The following is a 15,050-nucleotide window of genomic DNA, read 5'->3' on the forward strand; positions in this document are numbered from 1 at the left end:
GATGAACCAAAGGGAGTCTGTGGATGGTAATTGTGGATAAACTATTACATACATTCTTCTTCATAAGCTGAAACAAATGACTTCAGTGAGAGATTTAATTAATGTCTGGCAACAATAATTTACTGGAGCAGTGAATATTATACCATACATGTTTTACCTTGAAAATGTTATAGATGTAATATTTGCATTCCTCAAAAGAAGACTCACAAATGTTTCCTAAAATAGACCCACTTCCAAGTGGCTTTTTCAACTACAGCCCTAAAAGCTCAGTGCCTTGTGCTGCACACCCATGCAACCAAACAGCTAACGGTAAAAACTGCTTGATCCTGTTATACCAGCATGTGCTCTCCATTCAGCTCTATCTCAGACAGACCTATTTTGCTGCCAAAGATGAGCAGAAAGTTGGTCAGAACGTGCAGAATTTTGAGCCTCCACTTGTATGCAAGATCAGAATGACTAGAGATATGAACAAAGAATTTTTGTAGTAGTACATATACACAGACACACACATTAGAGAAGAACTTACAAAGACCCGGCCTCCACATTTGGCCCTCGGACATAGAAAGGAACTCTGATATCAAACTCATACGGCATGGATTTTCCCTTTACCAGCCCAAACTGACCAATATGATAACCATGATCTGCTGTGTATATTATGTATGTATTGTCCAGTTCACCAGTTTCAACCAATGTGTTGTAAATCTGAAAAAAGAGGAAAACAAAACAGTATTTGTTTCACTGAGATGTACAATATGCAGATATTGGAGATGATTTTCAGTCTATGCATAATCTACAAATAACAGCAGCTCTGGATGTCACCGAGTTACCACACGGATCTATTCCAAATAATTTATAACCACAAAGAATTTACTGATTGAATATTGCAGCTATGTATTACAAGGCAAATCTCCATTTTCTGTTCTTAGGTAAACACGTTAACATCCCATAGTTGCTGAAGTGCTTGGGTTCAGCGTTGTGCATGAGAACTGTCAAAACAGCATTAAGTACAGTTTTGTATTTGATGTTATTTTGATAACAGAGATGAGAGTTTCAAGGTGACGAGCATTCCTGAAATTCTCTCTCCACCTTTATCTTTTTCTGTCAGCAGGCAATGCGAATAAAATGACAGCATTTTGCATCTCACATTTCTTTAAGCAACACTTAACGATCTCGCCTTCAGACAAATGAGTCCTCATTATGCAGAATATCTGTTCCAGATAAACACCACTCAGTCTCACCACAGCCAGAGAACCAACACAGCGCCCCTTCTCTTAATTTTCTAGTTGTGGTTGCTCCTATTGATTTATATGAAAATCTTCATGTGAAATATACCAACTTGAGCACCGCAGATCAATTTTTACGTAGTATTTTCACTTGACATGGTCCTAAAATGGCGTGGCACTGTCTAACTCGTGTCTTACACATTTCAAGGAACAACAGCACTGAAAAAAAAAACTCTTTATTGTTATTTTTTTGTTGTTGTTGCTGCTGTTTTCACTTTCTTTAATACTGAAAGACTGTTAGACACAATTCAGTTGAAAAGATCAGACCAATCTGGGGATTACAACTAAAAACAACCTGACCAATTTTTCCTCCGAAAATACAGACATTAAATTAATCCAAAGTCAAACAATTTTGCTAAACATAAAACCAAAATGTTGCAGTAAAATAGATAATCTCCTCTAATACTGATATCTGATGTATCTAAGCAGGTTCATTAATCTGAAGTACAGATCACATTTGCCTGAATCAGTAATTATAAGTCATTACTAACAAGTTCATGCAATGGCATCCAGATAACCTCATCTTCGCCTTCCAGGATGGTTCTTATGTTATGCTCTATCATTTTGATTAAGAATGCCAAGAGATAAGCAGAAAATTGCAACACCTTTCTGCCTTCTTACAACTGGAAACAAACCCACTCTTTCTCACAGTAGTTATTAGCTAATTCAGATATATCAGTTCAAAGTTCCCATTGTTGCATAAAGTAGATTTAACTTTAAAAGAAAATAGAAATCTACCTATATGCTTATTTAGTTTTAGCATTTAACATCCCAGGTGTGATTTATCATGGGATTGTTCCTTTTTTAATCTTTCTTAATTTTCTCAGAGAACACAGCACCAAAATAGGTCCACTATCACAGATATGTTTTCAACAGGCTGGAGGATGGCTTTGCATGCACTATTAGAACATATATTTTTGATGTTTAGGATTAACATTTTGTTTTCAGTAATGTGACTACAGCAACAAATTAGCTGACTTGGAACACCCAGCTATTTAAAAACTGAAATAGTCCTTTTTCTCTTACCTGCCTATGAATCACAGTTTGAAGCTTAACTTAAGAAACAAACCCATATTGACCTTAAAAGTGATGGCTGATCTTACCATTTCCATAGAATCATCCACAGACATGAGTGTTTGAAGGCGCTTTCTCTGTAACATGTTAGTGAACTCCATGTGTATAGGTTTCATGGGACCCGTATACCTCATTATCCAGTGCTTGTCTGGGTTTGGAGCATAGTTGTAGCTGGGAGTGCTGAGAAGCAAAGAGAAAAGTAGATTATTTTAGCAGCGCAGAAAAAAAAACAACAATGTATAACAATAATTTCCATTTCATCAACACTACAGGACTTACTCTCTGAGGTACACAAGAAAATATTAGATTGAGTTCAGAAGAGTTTTGTTCTCTGTGTTCTATAGGAGATAGGAGAAAACTCTGTGAGGAATAAAACCTATTAAAAGAGTAAATGTTGCTTTTGCAGTGTCATCAGACTAATACAGATATTTTTCTAGGCCAAGACACCACCCTCAGAAGTTTGTACTTCTGTACAAAGTACTGGGATGTATTAGGACACATTATCAGGTCAAAAAGCATGGACTACTGGTCATTTTCTACTCACGTAATTAATCACTTTGCTTTCATTCTGCCCACATTAGCACAGTGCAAGCTGTTTAACAATAACGATAAAACATGTGGAGAAACTTCTAATAAGCTTTGTTAATCAGCTTTTTTCTATTTAATATGACTGGCTTCTTTCATACTTCAGCACTCATGTACCCAGAGCAGCAGAGGCACCCTACCTGGTGGTATCAAACTGCATGTGAGCTCATGGCAAGCAGAAGTGGATATATAGCCAGATTTTAAAGACCTGCCAAAAAAAGCAGGAGTGAGGGGAAATAGGACTGTATTTTGTCAATACTTTCAAGCCACCAACTCATTTGCAATCACAAGAAAATTTCAAATTCCGGTGAGTTCAAACTAAAACCAGATTAATCAAACTTCTAAAAATCCCAAGAGGTAGATTCAGTATCTGCCTGGAATGTCACAGCCTCCAAATACTCTTAGTCTTGTAACCATCAAAGTGATGAGGACAAATACCGCTGGTTGCCCACTATCTTATGTAGTTAGCAGTTCCAGAATTTGCTTTTCCCTTCACAATTACATCATTCTAAGTTAGCCAAATCTAAATAGAAGACTTCTTTTGGTACACCATTATCATGATGTCGACTCTTTGTATCACCAGTTCACTTCAAAGTTGTATTTGTAGCATGTATGTACAATAAATACTATTTTTATCTACCACAAATATCCCTTTAAAGCTTTTTTTATTACTTAAGACTAAGAATCACCTTTGTCAGTGTCTTCATGTCCTGGTTCACACCCACCTCAGGTAGAGCCTGAAATATTAGGAACTACTTTTCCAAAATCATCTCTTGAGTCTCTTTTTTAATCGAAGCAATAAACCCACTCTATGCAAAAGCGCAAGCTGAGAGGGTGACACAGTAATACAGGAAAAAAATAGCAGACACTCAGCTATTTTCTTCTTCCCAAACACAACTTCCTGACAAACTCAGCTCCTGCTTGGCAAATATCTACACTGTTTTTGTGGGTGCAACAGAGCAGCAGGGTGAGTTATTAAGACAAACAACAGTAACATAACCTGAAACTTCTCCTTGAAGCTCGTGTTTCTAATGTATCTTTGCATGTGACAGGTAATCTTAAGTTTTTACATAAATATGGAATTAATAATTCGACAGCTAAATGTTCTATGCAGAAAGCCTTTGTTAGATGCTATCTGAAAAATGTGCGTAGGTGGCAAATGGAAGCTTCTTCATATAGGGAGGAAAGGGCTGGTGTTTATTCTCTGTGCATTGTTAATAGCCTCTTGAATTTCAGAATGTTATTGTGGCTGAAATAATGACATTGCTCCTTTGAAAACGCTGACAGTTATGGAAACTGTTGCTATGTGATGCCCAGAATGAATCAAAAATGCTTGGCAAACTCCTTTTCAGCTTACTTTGTGATTTCCTGGCTGATTTGAAACCTCCCGCTGTTTAATCCAACCAAAGCCCATGATTTTCTTTGATTACTACAAATGTAACTCTCTTACACTTAACAGATTTGTCTGTCTTATAGGAAAAATACACAAATGTAACATTCCTAGAAGTTGGTTGAGATAACCTCTTCAAGAGTGATCAGATGATAAATCTGAGTCTGACTGTATTTGACCTTGGAAAAGATGGGTGGTAATGTGTGCCCTCTACAGAGATAACGTTTCTGATCACTGTCAAACTGCCAAACTGTGGCATTCTCTGCAGCCCTCAGTACAGGCAGTAAAAAATGAGAACTGGCCATGCAGCCTAAAGATTTGCTTGCTGAATGCTGACTGACGAGGATAAATCTCACATCAGACCAGAAAATGCACAAAAAACAGGATTTCTACAGAAAAAGGACGGTGACTGGGGCATAGGGTACAATACAGATGCCAGCCAGTGTACATCTAACAATAGAAACATGAGAACAACAGCATAAATTAGCAACGGAAATAAGTTCTGGAGATCTCAAGCAAAGGCACACACTGATTGTCAGACTAATATAGAAAGTCAGCAGCACGGACTTCAATAATTCTACACAGTGCAATGTGTCCAGCATAAACATTACGGATGCATCTTCTCTCTGTGGCTATAGCTTAAAAACCCACATGCAGAATTCGATGGTGCTGACACAAGCAGAGGTACGAAGCCATGCTACATGGTGCACTGCCTTCTGGTTTCAGGGCTGGGCAATGACTCTGTTCACGTTACTGCTTTTGGGCAATTCATAAGAAGTGCTCTGATCTTCCCCTGCTGGGTCCACAAGATAACCAAACAGTGAGAACTGCGTACATTGTCACTGCCAAAGTGATCTGTCACTGGGATGTGGGAACAAAAGGAGGAATGGAAACCAGAGAACTGATTTGTGTAGACAGTGAAGGAATGTTAGAAACAGATTCATGTGACTATTTTATAATCACACAGATAAACCTGCTCTATCTAAAGATGAAGTTGCACCATAAACAAAAGAAAAATAGATATAGTTTATATTTTTAATGGCAGGCCTTCCCTTCGTCTCCATTTTAAATGAAGTGAAAAAGCTGAAATGGATTTCACTGGACTTTGGATTAGTCCTGAGCAGCTTTAGCTACCAGCTGATTATTTCAATCAGTTATCAGTTCCTTCACAAATCCAAAACAGAATGAATTCCTCTAAAAAAAGGAACAAAAAAAAACCCCAAAACCAGGCATGCAGGAATAAAGTTACAAGTAATGAACATCAATGAAGGCACAAAGACATGAATTAGAAAAATACTGATTTTTTACAGTTATGCTAAAAGGTAAATGAGGTGAATAATTTGATTTATCAGCACAAAAGGAGATCCTGTACTGGAGAATCACAGAGCAGTACATGCAGAAAGCTTCCACAGCTATCAACAAGAATTATCTCACCATGGTACTGTACTGGAGCTTATTAAAACATTAGCTTGGTAACTTGGCAATACTGGTTCAAGTACTTCAGTTCATTTCAAACCCCTGTAGAGTATTCTTTATAGACATATCAGCTCATTCAGAAACTGCCAGTCTAAGGCAGTCTCTCTTTTGATATAAAAATAGGAGGAATAAATAATGCATACTATGTGATTTTGTAATAGCTACAAAATACTGTCCAAGGGATTCCACATGAATGATCCCTCCAAAAAATCTCCAAAACCTCTTCCTTAAGTTTGAGACAAAGTCATTCCAAAAAAAAGAACACCAAAACCCACCCAAAATTTATAGTCTTGAACCTGGAAATATCAGGGTTTTATTTTTCCTTACATGTGTTGTGAAGCATTAGGAAAGAGATGAGAATATTGAGGGGCTGAATCTTCAGGGCCATGAGGGGCAGCATGGCTTATAACCATCAAAACAGGCCTGTGAGGATACATCTTCTTTGATATTCTGAAGAAGGTAATACTGTCATTGGTTATCAGATCAGTGAGATAATCCTGCAAGTAGAAGGAAAAATGTAATGAGACATTTCAGAAGTAGTTTCAAGTTGGGGTGTGATGGGAAGGGGAGGTAAAAAAAAAACAACAGGAAAAAGGAAACTACTTGGCTCAGAAAGGGAACAAGGAGAAGGTAAATTACAGGCAGTAAAACACACCAAATAATTCTCTCCTCATTGCCCAGAAAAATGAAAAACAACAGAAATAAAGAACAGTGAAGAAGCTCAAATAGGGCTCTTTCTTCGATGTAAAGATCACAGTACTAAGTATAATTACCAAGTATTAACAGAAAAGGAAAGCTTAAAGGAAAAATACAGGCGAAATTAATTGCTCTTTGATGTGGAAATTTTCCAGGCATGCAGACCAAGCCCACACCACAAACATGCTCTTAAAATTCAAATACATGTTAATTTTTCTTCATCTCACTCTGAACCAGAAGTCTCTGAGCCTAGAAGATGCTGGACTGATTGAACCAAAAATTTCATTCTATATTACAGGTACAATGACAATCTGATAGAGATACACCTCTATCAAATTAATCACTGATAACTTAGAAAATTTTCTTTGTAAGACATGGGCAACATATTTTCTAGTAAGCAGACACTTCTTCTGGCACCTGCTGGAACTGCATGCATTGCAGACAGTCCCTTCTTTGCTGTACCATGGGAAATGTTGTGAATGCAAACAAAACCAGAAACTGAACTTAAAAAATTGGAAGAAAATGAAAACAAAAAAGATGGAGTAGACTAATTCTTATGGGAGAAGCTGAAAGAATTTGCAAAGATTCAATTTTCACAGGGTAAGGGCTCAGCAGTTACTTTGGGGAACAGAATCAGTCACAGTTATTTCTTTTAGTTCAACTGGCACATCATTGACATGAATTACATCAAGCAGGTAGGGCCAAAATATAATCGCGTTTTCAAGTTATTTGCTGGAAAAGTAGGTTTCAAGCAACACAGATGGTAGGAAGAGCAGAGAAATGACCTCATCTTTCAACTTGTGTTTGTTCATTTGAACTCCAGTGTTAACACTGCCATGTACTATAGTTGTGTATTAGGCAAGAATATGAAGATCGTAAAAGTATTTATATTTCCATCAGACCTTTTCTTTTAATTAACAAACTCAGTAAGAAAAACTGAACGGAATGAAAACCTAAACATTTTAAATTGTTACATATACAAAATCCAGCCAAGGATCTTGGAATGTAAAGTTTCCCATTGACTTTTTGTTACCATGGGGAACTCTGCCCTATGAAATCATTTGCCATGTAAGGCTGATTTCCACCGCAACATTTTTGGTAGCACAGCTACAAGGATTAACTCTGATTCTTCATAGATCAGAAGGGAAATAGAAGACAGATAATTCTATCAGTTGTCTATAACCCTCAGCAGCTGGTAATAGAAAATAGTAGAAGCCTGTCAAGTTTTATCTTTCAGTACAATGTAGATTCAATTAAAAATTACAAATGGGTGATGGGAAGGAGAAAATCATATAGACTGCAATCTTTTAAAGAAAAATCTGTGAACGCATTACTGGAGGTATGAAAATATAGGGGCAGGAATTGTGTTCAATAAAAGAAAGTGAATCCCTGCTAAGCAAATACATCTTAAAAATCAGTATCACTGCTAAGTTATTATTGAAGTTATGCACTACTCGAACTACAGCAGTTTACTGATTAATTTATTTACAATTACATTTCAGCACAGCCAGTTCCTTTGGGAAGTTCACACTTTTGGCTGAAATAAGATACACTCCTGACTGCAAACAAGTAAGTGAGCTGTAACAATAATTAGCAGGCATTTTATTAAGTTTGGCCGCGGTATGTACAATATCTTTGGAAGGATGTTAGGAACACACACACCTGCAACAACATGGGGAGGTACACATTTAACAGTTCGTTTTTCCACTCATTCAGACAGAAAACTCTGAATTACCATAAAATATAGCAGGATACTATGAATTCTCCATTATATTATAGCTGTGAAACAAGTAAATTAAATTAACATAAAAACATGGGTCTAGCTGGAGGGAACTGGATTCTTATCTCATTTATGCTTGTGTAATTTCTGAAATCAGTTCTATGCCAGGGGAATAGATGGCAATCAGATTTAGCACAAGATAATTAAAGTACAAAGAAGAGAAATAGTTGTCATGCAGCATTTAAATCCGTTTTCACATCTGCAGCTCATAATACACATCAGCAGTCTCAGGATGTTTTGTTTGTTTCTATTTCTGCTAACAACGCTTTCAGTAATATGACCCTCACAGAACAGAAGATAACAGTAAGTCCAGACATGGAGCCTGCTGCATTGCAGCTAATGTTACACAGAGCAGCTTTCAAGTATGAAGAGAATTCTTTAATTAGACCGAAACCATAAATTGCAGCTATTTCGCAGTCACATTCAACAAGAAATTGAAATAAATCCGTAAGACCTACCCTGGAGTAGTCAAATCCATGTTTCTCCTTCACTCCATTTCTACAGAGTGTGTAGTTGTAAAATCGAGAATTTTTAAGTAATCCAACCCATTCTTTCCAACCAGGAGGCACATAGGAACCATTATATTCATTAAGGTACTTCCCAAAGAAAGCTAGGGGTAAAGAAAGCAGAAGTACAGTAAGAAACACCTCAAAGATACTCAGTCATATTCTTTCATCTCCTTTGTGACTGGAACATTTTCTTTAATGTAAGTTAAGAGTTTGTTTCTTTTTGATTTAAATTCTGAATACATATGACACACACTGGAGTGCAGTTATACTTGTTTTAGGGGCTGGTATTTTCAGACTCCTACCAGCAAAACAGAATGTTCAAAATAGCACCAGTTGTCACATTATCTCATCCTGCTCTGAATAACCCAATTTAGCGACGTTTTTCATTGTGGTTACACCCACTCAAGGCCTCCACCTAAGAACTGTCAGAAGCGGTGAAGTCACCAATAAGAGGCTGGCTTAGGAGAAACGATGACACACAAGAACCATAAACATGATGAAATTTTAAAATTGCTGCACAGAAGAACTGAAGCAGCAGCCTTGCTTTGCAAAACAGGTACAGATTAAGTCCAAGGATTCTAACAGAATGCCATCCAGATACTTGAGCCCTCCTCCCAAAAGGGTTATGTACTTACTACATTTGCTCTGTAAGCTGCAAGTATACAGACACAAATTATTTTCCAGAAAATAGTTAAGGACATTACGTTATATCATCACTATGTCACTGCAGGACAAATTTAACCCTGTTCTTCTGGCTGTTTTATTTGTTTTTTGAAGCTTCCAGGCAAAATGCTGCTCTTGGCCTGAATACTGCAATGTGATTCAGTATCTGAGTTTTCATGGCAGAGCTCACACCTGAAGATCAGAATGCTCTGGCCGTACAGGTTAGCACTACCACAAAGACCAGCATGAAAACCTTTTGTTCTCCTTGACATTACAAACATTTTAATTCAGAGGCAGTAGTGCTGCTGCACCTTGCACTGATCTCAGATTAAAGCTTAGCTCAAAATATAGGAGTTTTGAGCCCATAATTCTCAGCTCCCAATTCTTAAAGTTTTTTTAAGCTTTCAGCCACAGCATCTGGTAGCATGCCTTCTTGTACTTCTGTACATACAAGGAGTGTATGCACACTGCATATGTACAGCGAGTGCGAGAAGGGCCAGCCTCACTGTAGCCAGTGGTATTGTGGCTATCTGTAGAGGGTGGAACCTGTCTGAAAGATCTAGTGAGAAATCGTAGTACATAACAGTACAGGAGAGTGCTCCACGTTATTACTAGAGAGTGATTTGCTTTTCTATAAAAATGGGAAACATTATCAGCATCGTAATTTACAACAGAACAGAATGAAATCAATTTATAGGCAGCAAATGTACTGTGCACAAAATACACGTACGATCCAGCTCACAGCTGATGTGAGTGCAGCGAGGTAGAGGTAGTGGTAACAGAAAGACAAGCCTCATTACAGATGGCCACATACAGCTGTCACACCACAAAATAAAGAGCATCTCCATCAGCTCATCCACACGAAATCAGCTAATGGTGGGGATCATATTGAAAAATCATGTTTTGTCACTGAGAATTTGCTCTATCGAAGTGCTATTGTGCTCTTTGCATCTGTTACAATTCCTATGGAAATAAACAGAAGGCATTACTTTCTGAGCAAACTATGCATAAGTGAGCCACTTACAAAAGGGCTGGATGACTGATAAACATGCCACAGAAAAGAATCTTTCACCATCCTAATCTACCTCTTGATGCATTCTTTAACCAAGCTCAGTAAGCCTCCAGTAGTGAACAATGCAAGATCTGCTCCACTACACATAAGAACTATCACATTACTCAGGAACTGTTCATACACTATATATTTTTTCAAATGTTTCTGCTTTATGAACAGCTTCAAATTTTTAAAGAATGAAAAGCAAGTCATAGTGATAGTGGGTAACTAAAGTATGCAAACAAACATTCTCTTTTCTCAGCCTTCTTACACATAAGGACTGAAACACAGACCACCGCCTACAGTAGCAGGTAAGCACATAGCAGTCCAAAGCTTCTCGTCTCCCATTCAATATGTTATAACCCAAATATATTCCAACAGATGAATCTGCCATTTCTGCTCACTGAAACCACTCAGTTCCTAAAACCTACGGCTGAAGAATTCAGGAAAGAGGCACTCTGTAATGAATTACTGCACTGTTGTTCTGCAGAGGTGTTAAAGTCTGGCGGAAGTTCCTTCAGCACCTTTAGCACAACCCACATTGCATATTCGGGATGTCTTCGCACTCTTCTATGGATGTCAATGAGCTTCAAATAATTTTCCCTGCTGTTTCCAGTGTTCCATTATACATCTTTTACCCCCTCCTCCCTGTTTTTCAGGCTTGTTATTCAAAAACTGTTAAAAACATCCCTTCTCTGTACTACAAAATATTGGGTTACAAAAAGCTCTCTTGATGCTGATGAGAGATTTTCATTTTAGATTATAAAGATTCTCTCCAGCATGTTTTTCCCCTCCACAGATTAGTTCATCACCAGAGACAGCTGCTCAGTAGAACACATATGCCTTTGGTACATCCAATGCCAAGCCGCTCCAACACTTCCTTAACAAATATTTTCAAGGACTGCTGTTTTGATACACTCAGCCATGATCCTATATCCAGCCTATGAAAGGATCATTAAAAAACAACCCAGTGACTGTAATAAATGCAACAAAAAAGTGATTCCCCTTTGCTTTAAATACTACAGAACAGTTTCTCCTAAGACCAAACAAAACAGGATATAGAAGAATTGAGTCCTTTGTACAGTGTTACCACTTCCGCAGGGTTTGTAATCTTTCAGAGTTCTCAGGGTTTCAGTCTTCAATGAAAAGCACCTGGAAAATCCTTTGGTACAGAGTTGAATGTTTACAAGAGGTCTCAGTGTTTTTTTGTTGTTGTTTTGTTTCTTAGTTTAAAAGAAACAAACAAAAAAAACCTTTTCCTATATGGAAAGAAAAAAGTCATACAAGTAAGAATTTGCCCTTTGCTCTCTATTAACACAAAGGTCTGCTCTGAATGTAACACAATTGCAGGCAATTAGGTACACATCTCTCTGCTTAAAAAGCAGATCTCACCTACTTAAAGAACAGAAATCTCCATATAAAAAATGCTCCAAAGACAGCAGTTACCTTCACTGGAAATATCCAGGCTAGTTCTACCACATACCATATTCTACCAAACTATGGAAGGTTGTTTCCACACCTCCTCCTCCCCAACCTTTCCTTTAATAAGATGGATATAACAACTTCGCAGCTCCCACAGTAGAAATGAAAATGTAGTGCAAGTTAGAGATTTAGCACTGTAGAACTGTCAGAAGATCAGAACTACAAAAACAATTTCAGTCTTTCATTTAGTTTCCTTAATTTGGCTGCTCAGATCTAACTGACCACAGTCACTCTTTTGTTCAGTCTGGAGAGACAGAAAAGAGAACAATCAGAAATTGAAACAAGTTGCTCAAAATGACAGCACAGTTCTCATCCTGGGTGTCCTTCAGGCCTGGGCTGAAAGAAGTGCTCAGCAACACGGCCTGTCGCAAGCTTTGGTAAGGCGGGTGGACAGAAGATCTCCAAAGGACCTTTCCATCTCAAATTATCCTGTGATGGACTATATGAGTAGTCCACCAGGATTCTTCCCTCCACATCCTTCCCAGTACTCAACTGTACGCACAAAGCAGCACACCATTAAACTGCACTTTCCACTGTGACTGTGAAGCTGTGTACTAAGTACTTCAAAGTAGCATTTAAAGCATCGTCCTTCTGATACAGCTAAGCAGACAGCTTCCCAGGTAGCGAGGCTTTGAGTTGCAACGCCCTGCAGTTTAACAGAGGGATTATTATATATTTCTTTTCAGAGTTCACAAATCTTCTACTTCTATATCTGATACTATTTTTTCCTAACTCAGAGTTGAACAATAATCTACAGCTGAGCTGAGTTTTGAGAGGGAAAAAAGGGCCTTTCTGATCTTATTTTTTGGTGTTTATCCAGCAAAAATTACTTTTAGTACTTTTTGTCCTCTGAAAGACAATCAAAGGAAGGCAAACGTGAAATCATTCTCACCCTGGCTAAGTACACATATAATGAGTACTAAGCCCAAAGGTCAATTCAATTCTACATTCACACCATGGCCAAATATACTCTTTAACTGAAAACATATAATGGAATTCACCCAGTGGAATTAATGGATTTACAGCAGAAGTAATACAAGGTTCTGAAATAAAATTCTTTAATTTAGTATAAAATTTGGTTCCGCTAGAGAGATTTTCTGGAAACTTCAGTTCTCGTGTGGTATCAAAATAACTGACACAATCTTCCAAAACTCTTGATTGTGATTCATAAAATGCAACAGTTTTAAAAGCAACATTGTACAGTGACTGGTAACCATTGCAATTAGAATATCCTAGAGGCTTTCTTATTGTGCTGGGGAACTAGCGTGGTAGTAGGACAAAGTGAATGCAGAATAAACTTTATGACACCTTTGTCCCTCTTCCTGAATTTGCATTGCACATTCCATGGTCACAGCCAAGAACCAGTGCCAAGATCTATTCAATGAATCAGAGGAATTGGCAGAAGGGGACCAGATGAAGCCAAATAAAACAAAAGCACTTAAGCCAAATATTTTGAAATGGTCAACAAGGAATCAAATAGAAGAATGGTAACAACGAGCCAAATCTCTACTTTCTCAGGTGAGCAAATTCCCAGCAGAGTCACTTGGCTAAAGCTGCCTCTCACTAATGGCCATGGCACAGCTTACAAAAGTTTAAACAGAGCTAGAATTGTAAAGCATAAATACCTTTCTGAACACACGCACTTACTCTGAAAGTTGAAGGAAAAACTCTAGAAATAACAATCTTCAACTCGTCAGTCTTTTATAATAATTCAGTACAAGACGACTCAGTGCATTGCAACAGTATCATTTCCCATACTGGGCAGTGCAAGAGATGGGCTGGCCACAAGGCTCAGAGTGATGCTCAGTGCCACTGGTCAGCCTGCTCACCCCTTGGTGGTCAAGCCTGATCATTCAGATCTCTAAGATATTTCCCTATAACAAATTCAGAAAGACAATGAAACATTTTGTTTAAGACTCACCATCAGTTATGACCTTTCTTACACATACGGTCACAGAGAATCCTAACCTTTAGATTTTTCCTCCTCTCATCATACTATCAACTGATTGCAAGGTTCCAGGGAGCTACAGAGATATGCTGTGAAAGAAGTACTTCCTAGATTTCCACAAAGCCTGTTTTCTTTCATTTGGTATTACAACTGGAAGATCACCGATAAAACCTCATAAACATAGACAGCCATCCTGTGCATAGCACACAGATAGACAAGGATGGGAAGTGCAATCATTCCTAACTTGGACAATGAGGTATGGGTCTCATGCTATTAACGCATACAAAAAGATACAAAGATATTTCAACTCAAAGAAATTCAAATTCTACTTCCAGAACCTGGAAGCAGAACCTATCTGCAAAAACTACACTGGCCAGTCTTTAAAGTTAAAAATCCATGTTCTGTTATGGGCTTTATTAATAGATGACACGCAGTTTACTGTTCTATCTTTGAACTCTCATATCACAAAGCTTTTCCACTGCCTACTGATGTATGTTTTGCCACTCTGCAGCACAAATGTACAAGTATATTGGTCACATAGAACACTTTCACCTTTGGGCAGAAAGCAAAGATGAGCTTAGGAAAATTATATTCAGTAACTTACATTGTTAAGTTAAATTTAAAGAAAACAAAAGAATTGGCTTTTGCAAAAGCAAAGAATGCAAAGAAGATAAAGCCAACAGGTTTTCTTGAAAGTATTGTCATCTTAAAAGATCTAAATTAACAAAGATTTAAGTTTTTTTTCTCAAATGTGAAAACATTCCCTTTAGTTTTTCTGCTATTCTGAATGCTATGAAATGGTAATTGTACTTCTGATAAAATACCAAGCTATGAATTGCTTCTTGCTTGAAATGATAAATCAATACAACAAAGCTATTACACTTCAAATTGGCATCCTATCAGCAGAATACAGTGCAGTAGGGTAAAAAAAGAAGAGGGGCTTCTCACAATCTACAACATTTTTTGTTGAAAACAGATAGATTAGAGGAATAAATAAGAAAGAGGGCATGAGGGAAATAAAATATGACTGGAAAGAAGCGAGCTACAGGCACTGGCTTATTTCTGTAGTTGTGGATGCATTCATCTCCGACTCCTGGAAGGTTTTATTTGATT

General features: G+C 37.7%; 1 protein-coding gene across 7 annotated transcripts in view; it reads right to left on the minus strand.

Annotated features, from left to right (window-relative positions):
• The window catches only part of SULF2 (sulfatase 2), a 140,468-nt gene that overhangs the window by 25,782 nt on the left and 99,636 nt on the right, over positions 1-15,050 (minus strand). For all 7 annotated transcript variants that reach the window (XM_015881536.2, XM_015881535.2, XM_015881541.2 and 4 more), the window contains 4 exons: positions 8,743-8,894; positions 6,136-6,305; positions 2,387-2,537; positions 527-702 (listed from right to left, as the gene is read on the minus strand). In XM_015881536.2, the coding sequence (XP_015737022.1) occupies positions 527-702; positions 2,387-2,537; positions 6,136-6,305; positions 8,743-8,894 (649 nt within the window). The remainder of the gene's footprint in view (positions 1-526; positions 703-2,386; positions 2,538-6,135; positions 6,306-8,742; positions 8,895-15,050) is intronic.

The sequence above is a fragment of the Coturnix japonica genome, chromosome 20 (genome assembly GCF_001577835.2).
Source record: "Coturnix japonica isolate 7356 chromosome 20, Coturnix japonica 2.1, whole genome shotgun sequence".
NCBI classification, from domain to species: Eukaryota; Metazoa; Chordata; class Aves; order Galliformes; family Phasianidae; genus Coturnix; species Coturnix japonica.